The sequence below is a fragment of the Seriola aureovittata genome, chromosome 10, assembly GCF_021018895.1.
Source record: "Seriola aureovittata isolate HTS-2021-v1 ecotype China chromosome 10, ASM2101889v1, whole genome shotgun sequence".
Classification (NCBI taxonomy): Eukaryota; Metazoa; Chordata; class Actinopteri; order Carangiformes; family Carangidae; genus Seriola; species Seriola aureovittata.
The window spans coordinates 3,634,482-3,652,522 of record NC_079373.1 but is presented as its reverse complement, the minus strand read 5'-3'; the positions used below and the strand labels follow the sequence as shown (position 1 = coordinate 3,652,522).

Genomic DNA, 18,041 nt, shown 5'->3' with positions numbered 1-18,041 from the left:
AGATTAACACAGACGACACTTTGCAAACATCATGAAGCTCACCAGGTGTACATCATTACCTACTTGTCATTTCATTTATAACTAACTTTTTTAAAGCTAAGTAGAGTTGCTGCTAGTTTAAAGGTTTACATAAAAATCATATAAGTTAGCATATGATCACATAAAGTAACACCACACATAGGGCAGACTCAGGGTCGTTAGTTAAAGTTTCAAAGTACATTTACCTGAAAACATATGGCAACACCATATTTAATAAATATCCTTTTCTATTATTAGGTACATTATTTTAAACTCAAATTTTAATGCAGTTTGAATTCAGTTTTCTTTCAAAAGAGTTTTCCGCTAACTCGACCTACATGCGTAAGTGTGGTTCTTACACATTAGCTAGTCAGAGTAGCTAGCGGAGCAACATTGAAGGCTACATCTACACTAATACGTTTTAGTTTTAAAACACATCACTATTGCTACGTTTGTGTTTTTGGCGTTTTTGAGCAACTCCCCAACTGCAGAGTCAACAATCTGCTTCCTGTTAACACTGGCACATGCCTGCCCAGTGTACATTAATGATCATGTGATATGTGTTTTAAGGTGTGTTGATGTAGACAGAGATTATTTTCTGATGTGGTCTGGTGCTTTTGTGGATTTACATAACCAAAGACTGTATTTGAAGTACGTGCAAGAAATCCCAAAATGTCTCAATGCAATTGAAACACAATTATAATGCCGTTTACCTAATGCATAATGGGATCCTGAATATGGCTAATAGTGAAAATGAATTCATGCTTGACTAAATTAATGTAAGCTAAGTAATATACAGATACAGATCTATTATGTCATATATAGATGCATACAGACATGGTCATTTAAAACCTCCCCTTTATGGGCTCCTATGTACTCAGATATCTGGAATGAAGTGTGTGGTCTAACTGGTCTTTCATCCTGCATTCATCCTGTATTGTATGGTATTATATTATGTAATAATCATTTGCATTGGTTTATTATCAGTGCCTCTCTTTCCTTTTGTTCAGTGAAGAGCAAAATACTTGTGTTGTAAACTGCAACAATGCTAATTATCCGTCTCTCAGTTAAATTCCTCTGTGGTGTAATGAATAGAAGTTTATTTAAGGGTGATCTATTATTGTTTTTATCAGTCAGCACAGCAGTGTTTGGCCATTGCTCAAAAATATGTTATCAGGATTGTGACTGATACAATTACATGATAAGAGGATTAATCACTGTTAATCATAAATCTATGTGTTTTTAATTACTTTGGCCATAATTGGCTGTTTCTATTTTTATGATTAATAGCTAATTTTGAACAGATAAACTGCAGTTAATATCTAACTTTATCCATACTTCAGAACTTGTGATTATTGAAGAGACCAGATTACTCCTTTTCATATTCACCAAAGCTTGTTTCCACTTAAGGCAAGAGTGTGACTGTCCCCATGTGACAGAGAAGTTTTCAAGACTTCAATCTGCTCTAAGAAAATTCCAAAAACAAAGATATATGACTGTGTTCTGCCAGAATATTTTTTTTTCCTTCTCAAATACTGTGATTGTTGCTCAACTCCTTCAGTGACTGCAGAGCCAGTGTTGTGTTAAGGAAAAATCATATGCTGATATTTGTATTGGCCAAAACTAAAATAGAAGTTCTCATCTATTTGTCAAAACATTAATATTATGTGTATGGACAAATGTTGAAAAAATATAACGATATATAATAGATGAAAAAAAACCCCAAATAAATAAAACTTGATCTTGCAAAAAAATTTAAAAAATGAATGTGTCTTTCAGGGTTTTTGTATGAAACAGATTAAAAAGTAAATCACCAATATAATCAACCCAAAATAACAAGAATTCAAATCAGTGTTCACAAAAATAAAACACACCAACTTAAAAAGCAAAAAATCAAATTCTTCTCTTTGGTCTCGCAAATGTATCTGTTTTTACCCATAAATGCTTTACTAAAATCATCACATCCAACATAATATAACTAACCTGGATATACCTTTAACTTCCATCTTCTCTGTGGTATTCCAGTCCAGTCATCACACTTCATACACATCACATTTGTTTTCTTACAGTGTATTAAAAGTCATCTGTCGTTAATGTGACCAATCAGACATGAGCGCTGACCATGTGATGGTTCCTCCTGACAGACGATATGATTCAGTGAGATGCTGTCCTCCCAGTGATGAGCAGCTGCAGGAGAACCCAGACGGGAAGCCTGATGACTGATTTAGCATTTGAGTCATTATCTGGCTTTGATCCCCACCACTCACTGAATGTTAATTATTGTATCACAGCATAGCGCTGCCTGTCTGTGAAACTTTGATTCACTGATGTGTTTCATCACTAAAACATCACAGAGGGTCTACCGACAGCAGGCTAACACAACATTCACTTTAGTTTGAGTGTGTGCTGAAATAAATGCAGCACCTGCAGCCGCCACGAAAGACAAAACGGAATTAAATGAGTTGGGTTTTTTAAGTTTCACATTTTAAAGTTCATCATGTAAATGTAGAAGCTACCCATAGCAGTTTCATTTCCACTAAATGGGTTTGGTGCATAACTTTGCCTTTTTTCTAAAATGAATATATGATTATTATATACAGTACACAATAAAACTGAGTATATCACAAAATATTACATAATTACAAATCCTGTCCATTTAAAACTTTTTTTTTTTTGTTGCCAAAGCCCAAAAAGAATTAAGCTAATTGATTTTTTGGGGAAAAAACCCTAATTGACTAATTAAAAAATAATGAAAGGTCCATTTAAAGAACCAAATGGAACAAACATCAGCACATCCCTCATTATTGAAATTCTATTCTTTCATTTATTTACATATTTTCTAATATTGTGTATGTCCCCCTGTATTTGTGATGGCAGATTCAATCCTCATGAGCATGTGTGATACTAGTTTAACACAAATCTGTGCAGAGATGTTCTGCTCTTTGCTGCAATGCTTTTGTTGCTCTACCTTCTCCTCTAAAGTACATCTATAGTTTTCTGTTGGACTCGAGTCAGGGGGACAGACCAGACCCTGGTCATAGTCTTCACTTTTTTCTTCTTTAAAAACTCATGTGTGATTTTTGCAGTGTGCTTATAGGATCATCATCATGTTGTTAAAATTATCTCCTGCCAAACTTCTTCAGGCTGTGAGTCATCTTTTAATTCAGTATTTGGGTACAAACCTGCATACATAGCACCATCTATAAATGTCATCTCTCCTACACCTTTTGCTCTCATGCAGCTCCATATCAGCTCACTCCCACCTCCTCGTTTCACAGCTGACACTGTGCAGTCACTGAGGTGGTCCTGGCCTGGTCCACACCGAACATGCTGAACCCCCATCTGATCCAAACAAATTTATTTTGGTTTCATCTGCACTGCCAACATTCATCAGGCCTCTTTTCATGGTTTTGGCAAAGTTTAATGTTGCAGTGCTGTGCAGCTCTGTGAGCAAAGGTTTTCCTCTTGGACTCTGTCTGTAGAGTTTGATTTCATGCAACGTCCTTCACATTGTGTGATCAGTCACTGAAATACTGGAACAAGTCAGAAACACTTACCTGTCTGTTTTTCAGTGCATGGTTGCATAAATAGTGAATTGTGGCCTCTACGCCTTCTGTTATTGCTTGGCTCTTCTTATATTTTCTTACTTGTTCAGACAGCTCCTCACCACGTGGAGCCATGTTGCATTAGACACAACCCCGGCCAACACTGAGAAGGCTGTGGTGTTCACACTAATTTTATAACCTCGTTTATGTAATTAGACTTAACTGGAAGTTACAGGTGGTAATCAAATTTGTTGCAGTTGCCATAGCTACTCACTTTGGTTGTATTGAGGTTGTACTTTTATTTTCAGTGTCTATCTAACCTTTGTTTTTAATAACACCTATTAACACCTCAACTTAAAACATCTTGGTGATATTGCTAGGTTGGTTGACCCAGCTATTCATAAATCCTTTACTAAGTTTCTGTGCAAAATACTCACTACATCATTAATAACTACTATCTAGTTTCAAACTAGTTATTGATAAAACTGAGTTGCTACATTAAAACAGGAAGTCATTGTAGCATCACAACCTAGGGTTTAACATAGTTGACAATATAGCAGTTAGCTTCCAGTTCTTTGTAAATTTACTATATACTTTTTTTTAATGTCTGCACACATGGAGCAATATGTTTGTTTCAGATTCATTAGTATTCACACAGTTTAGACTGAGGGGAAATATCTGCTTTTGCTAATGTAGGTAGTTTAGAGATGTAGCAGTAGGCTACTGTGTTATTAGCTTAACATTTTGTTATTTTAGGTGCTTTGTGATATTATGTGAAATGTAATTTTAAGTCTTTGCAAATCAAATTCTAGGTCAGATGTGAGATTCAATATGATGTTTTTTAACGCCTCATAGCACGCTAATGTTAGCTTTGTCGGTTCATTCAGTTAGCTATGCAGCAGTTATACCAGGCAGTTACTGGGTGTAAATGTTTAGTAAGAACTAATCGCTTTGTGACAGCTAGTTTATGTGTCACAACCCACAACGCTTTTACCTAAAAGGGACTTAAAGCTACTGGAAACAATGTAGAACTGCCAAGAACAATAATACCAGTCACCATGCACAGATAACAGAACACAATCTACTCAATTTATGCCTGCAAACACATAACCCCAGAGCATGCTGGGAAACTCCACTCACTTATCCCAAATAAAAACTCCAGGAACACAAAGTTACAAGTCCAGTTTACGTGCGTGAACTTAGTTTAATACCTTTTTTAGGCAAAAACATTACTCACATAACACGAGTTGAATCAACAGGATAGTGAGAAATAAGTAAACTACACTAATGTAATTCAAGTCAGCATGGGTATTACCTTTTACAGTGAACCGAGCGCCTGAATGCATCAGAGCACTGAAGCTACTGCTGCTGCTCTGCTAACATGCTGCACACACAGTGCCCCCTGTGGAGACACAATGTCAGTCTGAACTTAGACAGGCTCCAGAATATTGGAGTTTTGTATGACACAAAAGTGGCTCATTCACCAAAGGAATGCGAAGCTGATCGGAAAAAAACAGAGTTAAAGGGGGATAAAATCAAAAAATCAAAGTTGCAGGTTGCATTGTTTTTCTTCCTGCTGCTGCAGAAAATGTTGGTTGGGTATTTTTTGTTTATTTATTTGTTTATTGTTTATTCTTATTTCTATCAAAAGACTCAGTCAGAACTACACATACTGGATAGGCAGGGTGGGCCACGCTGACAGAATCACAAAGAGTACGGAGGCAAACTTTATACTTGCTTGACACGCATATACAAGAGACATACAACATACAAGAGAAGTACAAAGCTTTTTCAGAAGCTGCTGGAGATAATGACAAAGAAGACAAAACAGCTCAAAAGTAGCGGTAATAGTTTTTTTTTTTAACCCTTTACTGCTGTACAGGCCAACAACATTCACTGAGTTACAGACTTAAGCATTGAATAGCTGCAAACCCTAAATCCATTAATCTGGGTCTGAGTGCAGAGTTTGGCCGTCCCATGAAGACCCCAAAAGTCCAATTAGTTTAGTTTAAATCAAAGCAGCCGTTGCAGCTCTGTTGTGCTGGGGTGAGGCTCAGCAGCCTGAACTGAAACCTGTTGAATGTGTTTGTATCGATGCCTGGTTGTGACTTGGGGCTTGTTTGTATAAATGTATTATACAGGATGTTGCTGTACTGTACTTAGTGTAGTGTCCACTGTGTTGTAGAAAAATGCACATGGCACTACTGGGAGGTTTCAAACATTCTGATTTTATTCTGTTTAAATTTGTCAAAAAGGATTTATAAGATTTATAAGGGATTTTATTTTCCCCTGTTCACCTTTTCAGGTTACACTGCTTAAAGATGAATTCACTGTTCCCTCTATACAGCTGTGATAATACTGTGGACTTTGTCTCTGTTACGATCAATGTAATAATTGGACCGAACAGTTTGTTGTTGAGAAGCTGACGAGAGTTTAGGTTGGAGGAGCGGGCCAGGCAGGGGATCAGGAAACTGAGCCAAGATAGACAATGGAGTGGATAAAGCAGAGGTTTGGTTCTTCAGCCGGTACAGCAGACAAACCAGGAAGTCAGGACATGGTGGACCTGAGGCACAGGCAGACAAAGGGTTAACAAGCTGTTGGAGCTGGTGAAGACTGGAGTGAAGAAGCAGGGTTTAATGCTACAAGTGCTACAGGTTCAGCTGAGTTGATGAATTGCAGGTGTGCAGGTGGATTAGCAGGAGAGGCAGCCACGCCCAGGCAAAGACACACACACACACACACACACACACACACACACACACACACACACATACACCTACAGAGTTTTATCAACACTTGTCGATTTCAGCAGCCATCAGTAGGTTAAACATCTCCAACTGTGTAGACTGATGCAGTGCATATAAAACAATTGAAATTATCAGTCAAGTCGAGGCCTTTACTTTACAATCATCTGAGTTTTCTTCTTCATGCTCTCAAGTTAGTTGTTTTGATATCAGGGGGATTAGTTCATGGACTGTCCTGTAAACCTGTTTCATCAGCAGGGTCAGGGCCTCATCTCTGCTTCATTAGGGACAAATTTTTTGTGTGGCTGCAATTTACAGGATTCATCCCTAAAGTAATCAACTCAGGGGTCAGTGCCAAGGTCTCTTGATTTATTAGAATAAAGCATCTTCATTTTGTTCACCCATCTTTCCTAATGAAGTATGTTGTACATTAAGAATTTGTAAGAGTGGAAAAAGGGCAGCACAGTGTGGGATAGGAGAGTCCTGGGTTTGAACCTGCTGGCTGGCTGTTCTTCCAATGTCCGTGTGTGTGTTCTTGCCTTTGAGTGTGTCTTTGATGAGGGAGGGATGGAGTAAAGGAGCTTTAATGTCCCTGGGGGGCAGTTTGGTTTTATTTATAAAATAAAATGCCTTGTTAAAGATTAAATCAGTGGTTCCCAACCGTTTCAGCTTGTGATAAAAAAAAAGTAGTTTTTATTAGCAGAAAGGCCAAAGAGCAGCACAAAAACAAAAATCCAATCTCCCATCCATTTCCAAATTTAACTTTAAAATCTGTCTCCTCAACAGCGTCAGTACGAGCTCAGCCCAGGAAAAGCTGCTGGGCTCACAGTCTCCTCAGTGTCAGTTGGTTTAAGGCGTCCCATGGCCACTAATGTAAAAGTGCTGTGTGGCGTTTACTGACATCACCTGCAATCCACAGTTCACAAAAAACATCTGAGAGAAATGTCCCAATTTGACATGAAGCAAAATCCTCAGAGTACTGTACAGGCTCACTGGCACAAGCTGCTCAAATCCACACGTGCCTCACACACATCCAAATATACACTCTCACACAGGCACCACCAGGCTATAATTAATTTATAATCTAGTCCTGTGATTTATTTTTGTCCCTATCTGACCTTATGTGCTCCTTGAATGTGAAATGTCCTCAAGGATTTGTGGTGCTTGGCTGAGCTGAAGGCAAACGCACACACGCACACACACACGCGCACACACACATACACACACATGCACACACACACCTCCCTGACTGCACAGCTAGAGTCCTGCTGGACCAAGTATCATAAACCTTCATTTCTCCTCGAATGCCTGAACCGCCTCACCTTCCTTCTGCACGTCTTTTTCACTCATTTCCTTCATCTCTCTCTCTCTCTCTCTCTCTCTCTCTCTCTCTCTCTCTCTCGACTCGTCCCCATGGAGCATCTGAAAATAGCAGCCCAGGGAAAAGTGGGTCAGCTGCCATGTGGAAGAGGGTGTGTGTGTGTGTGTGTGTGTGTGTGTGTGTGTGTGTGTGTGTGTGTGTGTGTGTGTGTGTGTGTGGGGGGGGGTCTGTGTCTGTGTGTAGTGAGTGTGTCTGTGTGCGTGTGTGTAACCAAACAACTGTACCTCTGTATCTCAGATTTGGAAGTTTTTCTTTAATGAAGTGTGTAACATTCGGGCAGACAGCTGGTTGTTTTCAGCCACACACACACACACACACACACACACACACACACACACACACACACACACACACACTTCAGAAAGCTGGAATCATACATTTGCATAACATGTTTGTAGCTTTATTCATTCATGTCATTTTTATCCCTTTTCACATGGAGACAAATCATAGAAACAACAGACATGATTTTTTTGGATTAATTCTTAATTCTAAAACCCACATATATCAAATTTACAATTATATAAATCAGAGATAAACAGATCTTCACACTGGAGAAGTTGGAACCAGGGAATGAAACAGTTAACTGGTTATGATATTGTTGAAGATTCATTTCATTCATTCTCACGATTAATTGATTAAACGACGACTCATTTCCGCACTAGTTACTTTGTCTTCTTAACTAAAGAAATGGAGTTATAATGTCTCTGGAAAATGCATCTCTGGTTAGATTTTATGTTTTTTCAACTGCTGTTCTTGAATTTCTCTGTAACTCAAAGCTGACACTAAAGCTGACTCTTGTAAAATAAACCCTCACTCATGTCCGCACACAAGAAGCCTGTGAAATTGAGAACCAAAAACAAAACAATGCAAAACAATCAGGGGAGCTCCACCGATTTCACACTTGTACCATGCAGCCTGTTAAATCCCCTGATGACACCGTCACCTCCTGGTGGTCCCTGCTGTTCTGACTTCCTTCTGAGCTGCACTGAAGTCCTGGATGTCAAAAACCTTTCTGCAGCTAAACCAGAATAAAACAGCTGCTCCTGATCAATAAACGAATGAACTCAGTGCGAGTGTCTTCCACCTTAGATCACTGGCAAATTAAAATCGTTCCTGTCGGTTCAGGATTTAACAAACATTATTTCCTCTCACCTCGACTATTATAATTGTCTTTATGCAGGAATTAGACAGTCAGCCTGATCTTTACCGCAGCAGCGAGACTCTCTCCCCTGTGCTGGCCTCTCTACAGGATTGATTTTAAGATGAATCTATTTTCCTTAAAACACTGTGTGGACTGGCTCTGGGTTTTATCCCTGAACTCCGGTCTTATTCCACATCCACATCTCCCGCTGAATCTCTGCTCTTCATTCCAGCTCTCAGTTGAAATCCAGGGCATTTTCCATCGTTGTGCCTTAACTGTGGAACAGTTTGACACTCACTGTCAGACCGTCCCCCATCGCTTCCTTTAAAACCCGCCTGAACACGCATCTTTTCTTTAGCCTTTTGATAATAATCATGAAGACATACTTATTTGTTTGTATTTTATTTCCTCTCTGTGCAGTGCTGTTGTGCTTTTATGACTTTCCCCAGATATTCTGTGCTTTTATTAATTTACTCACATCCTCTTAGTTATGTCTGTGTTTTCTGATTATCATCAATCAAAACATCTCCTAATTTCATCTCTGTAGAGCCTTTGGTGTGTTCAAAGGGTCTGATACAGGGGTTGAGGAGTCACAAGACCACCGTTAGACCATCCATCTGGTTTAATAAAAGTTGTGTTGCATTATGGGAACTCTAGGATCCATCCATGCAACAGACCTCTTGCATGTTCCCCAACCTTATGGAAGAGTGGCACTAAATCGCTGTAGTGTCACAGTAGTAAGTTCAAGCACATTTCTTCATAGAACAGAAACAGAGGAAAAGAAAAGAAGGAACAGTAAGGAGACAGAAAAAGAGAGAAATAGGACAAAACAAACCAACAGACATATGTAACACTGTCAGGAGCACCAGCATCACCAGACTGAAAACTGGAAAGAGCGCAAAGAAAAGTCCCACAAAACATCCCCAGAGAAAAAAAGAATTCCCCCAAACCAGCTCACAAAGAAAACCCAGAAGGAAAACCCCCTGACGATGCTGTTGTTCATATACTGGTAGATCTCATTATCAACCACATGGCTATAACATGAGATCTTCAGTCTGTTCACAATCGCTGCTATGATCCCTACAAGACTGAGGCGTTGTCTCCAGAGAGCATCGCCTCCCAATAGAAGCTGATGATGTCATCAGAGGATCAAGGCTTAAAAACAGAATTTGCACAATGAGGCTTGCAAAGTTTTTGCTTGTCTTTACCATAACTTTGCATAATGAGTAAACACACACAGTCAGTTTGGTAAACTCAAACAAACCCCACCTCCGTCCAACCTGCTGAAACACAAGATCAAAGTGATCTCTGGTAAAAGCACAGGATTGCTGCTGCTCTCTCTTCAAACTTGCCTGTGTGCGATCTTGGCTCATGAGGCCCAGTGGTTGATCTAATTATCTGTTATGTGTTAAACTAATATAGTTAGGCCTAATGGGCTCCGTGCAAACAGCCCAGGAGGGGACCACTGCCACGGCTACATCATCATAAAACAACCAAGGGACACGTGGTGTGTGTGTGACAGTGAGTGAGAGGATAGAAGTGGGCAAACATGCACAGATGAATGTTTGAAAAACAAAATACAAGATCTCAGCAAATGAGCAAACGTTTATAATGTAAAAGTATTTGTCGACAGATACTAAGGATAAGTCTAAATACAACACTTAGAGGCTGTATACTGTGTGTATTTAGTACATTCAAAAGTGCCATGGTTACTGTAAATGTTGAAGTCTATTTGAAGTCTGTTACACCTGTTTTGAGAAGAAGTCAATCAGAGCTTTGTAGGCAGTTTTCTTTATACGCTACACTCAGCTGCACGGATCTGAAAAGACTGACACCCTTTACCATCTAAAGACAATGTGTCATTAAGTCACCAAGGTTTTAGTCTCACACTAAGATTTTGTAAAGACTGGAGATCTCGCAGGGTGTGAGATTCTTTCCCATCATGCTCCTGGTGGATATTTACAGGAACAAGACTAATATTATATAAAGTCAGTAACTCAACACTATAATTGTCATGATCTGCCCCTAAAATGACTGTGTTTGGACTTTATATTTATGATTTCCGGTTTTATTTTGAAATAAAACCGCTGACTCGCCGACCTCAGACCAAACGACTCACATTCTTGCATCTCCTTGCTCACTATGAGCAACTCACTTTGCTACTTCATGTTCCGTGCAGGAGAAGGCGTTGCTGAACGTCACTATTTGCATGAGCCAAGACTAAAATATTTGAATAATATTAAACATGTTTGATTTTATTCAAATGTCAAGATGAAAAAAGACTGACTAAAGACAGCTCGGATGATCACCTTAAACTAAATGATCGGGCAACCCCAGCAACACTTGTCTGTGATTTGGAACTGACTGGTGAAGACATAACCCAAAAAAAGAAGTCCCCCGACAAGAAATCAGCTAACATGAACATGTCAGGCTGAATGAATGAAGTGACAGAAGACGTCACTTCAGTCCACTGCACCAGCTGTACAGATATGAGGCGTAGCTAGCTAGCCACGCACTCAGACTGTGTGTGCTTGTGTTCAGCTCACCCTCACTGATCTCAGCGCAAACTCACTCTTTCTCTTCTGTTTTTTCACTTGTGTTGGTACAGTCAAAAAAAGGTTTGGGGATAAATGCGAAGTTTCAAAAGTCTAAATTTATGTAGATGTGTCCCCTAAATTCACCCCACGCTTGGCAAATTAGTGTCTATTAGCATCCACTTCCATTTTTGCTCCGACTTTTCATGCCTTCTCCATAATTATGGCATTATATTTTCAAGGTTGTATATCCATCCCATTCTCCCATTCATCCATTCTTGTAAACATGATATCTCAAGGGGGAACGGTCACTTGGAATCAAAGATGAACTGATTACAATTTGGTGGTCAAAAGTCAAAGGTCAAGGTCACGGAGACCTCACAAAACACGTTTTTGGCCACAAGTCACAAATTATTTCGCTAATTATGACACAATTTAACAGAGATGTCTGGTGACATTTTATATCCAAAAGGTCAAAGGTCAACTTCACTGTGACATCATAATGTTCTGCAAAAACACTCATTATTCAATGCTGTAACTGAGGAAGGGGAGATTGTGATCATATTTCCTACAACTTGACTGGTTGGTGGAGGGATACAACCACAAGGCGGTGATTCTAGTTTGCCTTTGCTTAAGTCTGCTTGAATCTAAGGTCCAGCCAAAGCTAATAAGAGGCTTCAGCAGTTTCATATAGCTCAATCAAGCATAACAAATCTACATGTGATTACCAGGACATGTCCCTCTGATGCTGCTCGGCAAGGAAACACTGTCCATCGAAACACAAGGAGAAACTAACTATTTAACCACTTCAAATTCAAACCCTTGAAGTATGGATGTGCTAAGAAACAGATTTTCAGATTTCCCTCAGGGCTATAGGATAGTATAGCTATCGCTATAGCTAGAAAGTATACTTGTTATATAAGTATATAAGTATACACCCCCCCACCCACCCACACACACACACACACACACACACTCAAGGGCAGTTATTTCCATTCAAAAGTAATAACTTGTCACAGTGTTTTTTTTTACTGTGTTTACATTATATAGTTTGTGTTCATCTCAAATCATTGTGCTGACCTTTAGTTGAATGTAACTCTTTACTCCTGCTTCACTTAACGTTAGCTTTTATGAAACAGTTCTTACTGGTTCAATAGCTTCTTCTCAGAGTACTGGGAAAATGAGTAGGGGTGTAAAAATGATTTAATGCTTCAAAGCACATCTGGCACAGAGTATTTTTCTTTAGATTTTTAGTTGATAATGGATCTGTTAGGACCAGAGTGGACCTGTTCTTAAAGTCAGTGAAGGACACAATAAAGAAATGTAAAACATCTGTAACATTAAATAGCATTTCAGCATTGGTATGATCATATTTAGAGTTAGAGACTTTATACCACAGAAAGATATGGCACAGCATCCACACCCAGTTTGTCATGGTCTGTCATTAGATGGGGTCCAGCGACCCTGAAGAAGAACAGCAACACTTAAGTGCTGATGGGTAATTTACAATCAAGGCTCCTAGACTTCAGATCATCACCTTAGAAGATAAATGGATATCATTGTTTAAAACTGAAACACATTTTTCACCTTTTCTTTTATGGAAAAAAACACCCTTCAACCTCTTCTTAGGAGTATGCTTTCTAATGATGTTAACAGGGTTGAAGGTGCTGCACAAACACGGATCATGGTGATGTTGTTACTTGTTTATTTCAGAGGTATGTGTATATATTTGAATTTTCCACTTATGTGTTCTCTGTTCTTCTTCCTAGGATTCAAGTGTCCTGTCTGCTCCAAGTCTGTGGCGTCCAATGAGATGGAAGTTCACTTCATCATGTGTCTAAGCAAGCCTCGCCTCTCCTATAATGGTAAGGAAGCACTGTCGTTTCCTTTTCTTTGTATGGCAGGAGGCCTGAGCTGTTATTTGGAAGGAAAAGTCCAGTCCCACCGGTGTGCTATAAATAATGAATTGATTTTGGCTCTGGCCTTGGTCATATTTATTGGTCTTCCCAATATTGTGCCAAGTCTCCTGTTTCTGCTGCTGTGCTGATAAATATTCATAACAAGATGGGTGGCTCTACAGACGGCAGTGTTGTTGAGCTAGTCCTTCCAAAACATGATAAATATGAATGAGGGGAATGAGAGAAATCATAAAAATTCATAGAATGAGTTTATACAACCTGACATGTTCAGTCATCCAGTTCTGAAAATACAAACACAGCTGAGGCTGCTAAGATCCCTAATGGCAATCAACAGTTGCGTGTAACGTCTTTTGTTTCATAAGATGTTACTGGTTCCATCTGAGTCGTTATGTCTGTGTTTGTTTTTAGCATTTCATGTCATTTCACTGCAGCTGTAAACTACAGTGCTAACTCTGAAAGAAGCTAACAGTACAGTGTCACTCAAATAGTGACAGAAGTAACCGGAACTACCATATTCTTAGAATGTTTTTACCCTTAACCTGTTTAATAAGATTCAAATTGTGTAAAGGAGCTATTTGTAAGTTTTGCTATTGCCACATATCCAGCGTTAGCATTAGCAGCTGTTTACTTACCAGTCTAGAAGAAATGTTGTGAGTTCATAATCAAACTTGATTCATTTACTCACCAACAGCTGTCTCCAGAGGTGGAAAGCAACGCCAATATTAACTCATGTCTCTATCACGTCCTTTCTTACTGAAATTAGCATGCTAACCAGTTAGCTGCTAGCATTCTCTCACTGTAGCCTCCAAGACGTAGCACTGCTCAGAGGGCGTATTGTAACTAGTAATTGTATGTCTTGTAAACACAACAATGGCCAAAGCTGTTCATCACCACCACTTTTACAGACATGTGTCTTTTATAACGGTGGTCTATGGGGGAAATGCTTTTGCAGTACCACCAGCGAGCACTGGGACAGATTAGCAGCAAGGCTGAATGGGAGCACCGTATCTGGCTCCCTTAATACCTCCAGGCGTATGTTGTTGAATGCTAGCAAAAATTTTTTTATTCTGATTAAAATTATGAGTTGTTTTTAATTGTCACCACTGAACACCCCAGTATCATGTTTCAGCTTCTCTATACATGTGAAGCACAAAGCTTCAGAGCCAGTTGTTTACCAGAGGTAGCATTATATCAATGATTACTGTGGCTTACTTATGAAGTGCATTAATCAATGGAACAATCGACTAAAGTATGTTGTATTCATTAGCATTTACGCCTGAATCCAGGTCTTATCTTTAGAGGTTACTGAACTGATGGAAGAGACGCTCTGTTAGAAAGAGGGTGAAGACTTTTTTCTCTTTAGTACAAGTGAATGAAAAATCCTCTGGCTCTCAAAAAATTTTAAATTCTATATTACTGATTTATTAAAGAAAATAAAAGGACTGGATTGTTACCTTAGGCTGACAGTTACAGCTGAACACCACCTACATACACAACAGCCTCTCGTGGCCCAAATATTTCAGTGTTTTTCATTTTACATGTGTACGATTTAGATGTTAATTTATTTTGAATATTTGAGTTAATTTACAAAAAATATATTTACAGTGTTTATACAGTTGACTATTTACATATTTATGTTTATACAATTATTATTTACATATTTACAAGTTTAAATATTTACATGCGCATCTTTGAAAACATTTACAGTAACCTCTCAAGTTTTCCTCTTGTTTACCTCAGTCTAAATCCTCCTCATATCTGATTGGTTAGTTTAGCAACATAGAGAAAGAAAGGGTTGTTGTTGTGAAGCAGACGAAGTGTGGAGAGGAGTAAAAACTGCTGCCTCATAGGTTAATCCGTCTCCATCCAGCTGTTTGTTTTATCAAGAGTGAGCCAAACCACCACACATCCAACCCTCATGTTTCACATGTTTTCAACTGTAAGAAAAAAGAGACATTTTATGCAGCTGCAGCCGTCAGAATCTTGTGAAGATTGGCAGAATGATTAGTATGGACTATCCGGCATGAAATGAAGAACTGCTGTGTCTTTGTTTTCATTGAAATGAGGCGAAACAGCAACACTCTGCACACAGCCAATGAGCTGGACGAGTTAACTCGCTACTGAAATGACAGGGAATCATCTCTGTCTGGTGGGACTCGTGGCCATGGACTGTGTGTTTATATCCACAAGGAAAGGTTCCCAAATGCTGTGGTTCCATCCAAAGATTGTTCTCCACTTAGCGTAGCTTAGAATCATGAAGTGCTGGCCTTATTCTCTGCCGAGGGAGGTCACTGCCGTTTGTTGTTGTAGCAGCCAGCAACAAACAGCACACCCTGATGGATTTTTGATCATCGCTGCTGACTTCAATCATGTAAATTTAAAGAGAATTTTACCAAAATTCCACCAACATGTCAAGTTTGCTACAGGAAGAAAAAATACACCGGGCCTTGTTTAAATCCAAGTTGTTGCTGCCAGTGTAGGAGTTCATACCCTTAAGATCGTCTAAACTATGTTGCACTGAGATCATTGAAGAATGACGTTTTGTTTCTATGTATGTATGTCAAACATATGTGAGGAAATGGCTCAACCTGAAACTCAAAGTGCAAGTTTATCAGGAAGTTCCCTTCCAGAAAAACACAGCAATGTAAACACGTAACGACTTAATAACCACTTAACGCTGCACAGTTAACTTTACCAACCAAATTATTGCGTATTCCAGATAAGAATGCATGGCACTTGCATCTTTCTAACCTTTTCATTTTTTTTCAGTATGATTTTACACATTAATCAAACAGGATGAGGAGAAAAAAATAACTTTAATATGCTGACCTTTCTGCTTTTTAACATATTACTTGTCAAAAGTCTCAGTTCAGGTGCTTGAGCTATAAATTTAGAACATAAACAAGCTTCTTCAACTTTCATTCAATTTGTCATAACACAGATAAAGTTTACCATCAGTAGCTTCAAAGATCAGTGCTCAGCTCGGTCTCACTGGATCTCCATGTGATGTAAAAAAGTGTGTTACAGTGTTGGGCTGTGGAAGCCAGGAAGTGTTGTTCCAGTTCACTATTAAAAAGAACTAGTTCAAAGTTCAGTTCATACAGATGAAAATTAACTTATGTCTATGGATACGTCATGCGGCGTGCCGTAAAACTGTTGTACAATGTGAGCTGTGAACGCCACTCATGTTTACGTTCATCATTTGTAAACTGATCTATCTATCTATCTATCTATCTATCTATCTATCTATCTATCTATCTATCTATCTATCTATCTATCTATCTATCTATCTATCTATCTATCTATCTAACTCTATGCTGCTAATTCCATTACCATTATACTAGCAGTGTTCTGTAACATGACATGTACATTAACATATTTAAAACAACATTACTAAATCAATACAGCCAATGTATATATGTATATACACATTGTAAAGCCCTTTTGGGCAAATTTGTGGTTTTTGGCAACAGACATAAAACTGACTAAATAGGTAAATATATTATTTAATTCATTATCTGCACAAAATCTTCCTCTTCACAGCCAAAAAGGCTGGGCCTGATATTTTCCTTTCTTTTTTGGAGCTTAGCTTTGTAGCCCTAGACCCCAGCACAGGGCAAGGAAAGAAGTTTACATTCATCATTATATTTTTGACTGTAAGCAGTGCCACACCATACGGATCAAAGTACCTACTTGTCCACAGCTATGCCAGCAGAGTCTGGAGGGAGTGATATAGGCTCTATATAAGGTTTTTAGTTGAGAACTCTGAATGTTACTGACTGGGATATTACTGAAGTCAGTAATATTGACTCTGCAGAGGTGAGTTTTGTTCCTGTAGGGACTGAGTCTGAGCTACATTCAGACTAATATCTTTCATTTTAAAACAGCGTTCTAAAACGAAAACGATCTCTGTCGAGACAAGCGTGGAACTGTTAGAGAAGGTAACACATGGTGGCAGAAAACACAGGTTGAGAGTTGTTGTTTTCTTTCAGAGAAGCGTCATGTGATAGGAACGTGACAAATCAGGGAAGGATATGTTGTGACTGATAATACCCAATCAGGAAGTGAACGCTGGTGTCTGCGTTCTCATTTCCAAAAGTCTCAGTTTCTGCCAGCCCAGACCAAAACACCACCCTGGAGTTTTCAAACTAAAAGTCCCTGTTTAAGGGGCTTGAAAACTCTGGAGTAGTGTGAACATCAGAGGTAAAAATATAAAAAGTGATACGTTTTAAAACTAAAATGTCTTTTGTGAATGTAGCCTGAAAGTTGTGATCAGTAATAAAATTCCCATGAGGTCTTCATTTTCTTTGTGCTACTCTTTTTTACTGCTGTTTTGAATTGATGAGTGTGTTGGTCCATCACAGCTTTAGTATAAAAGATAAATATCTAAATTTTCTAAAAGCCTTATGGTCACAATACAAATCAACAAATTATTGTTACTCTGTGTCCAAAGTGACATAATAAGAATACTGCTGCAGACACACTGTCTACCTTGCAGTCTACTATTTATTTCCTTGAGAAGTCTGCTGTTAATTATGGTCTGGGCTGCTGATCCTGGTTCGGTTGGAGACACATGATTGACAGCAGCCTTGACTGTTCATTGCCCCTAGCAACCTGTTTATTGACAGCTACTTGTTTGACTCCAGACATGTACATGTACATCTGATATGGAGCCTAAAGGTCACCATGTAGGAGTCTGTGTTTGTGTGGGTACGCAGAGTGCGGACAGTAGTGTTGTGTTTCTGTTGATAACGATAAC

At 38.9% G+C, this 18,041-nt stretch overlaps 1 protein-coding gene across 1 annotated transcript in view; it reads left to right on the top strand.

Annotated features, from left to right (window-relative positions):
• znrf1 (zinc and ring finger 1) overlaps positions 1-18,041 on the top strand; it is a 67,070-nt gene that overhangs the window by 35,738 nt on the left and 13,291 nt on the right. The window contains exon 2 of the mRNA XM_056387837.1: positions 13,133-13,228. Coding sequence (XP_056243812.1) covers positions 13,133-13,228 — 96 coding nt within the window. The remainder of the gene's footprint in view (positions 1-13,132; positions 13,229-18,041) is intronic.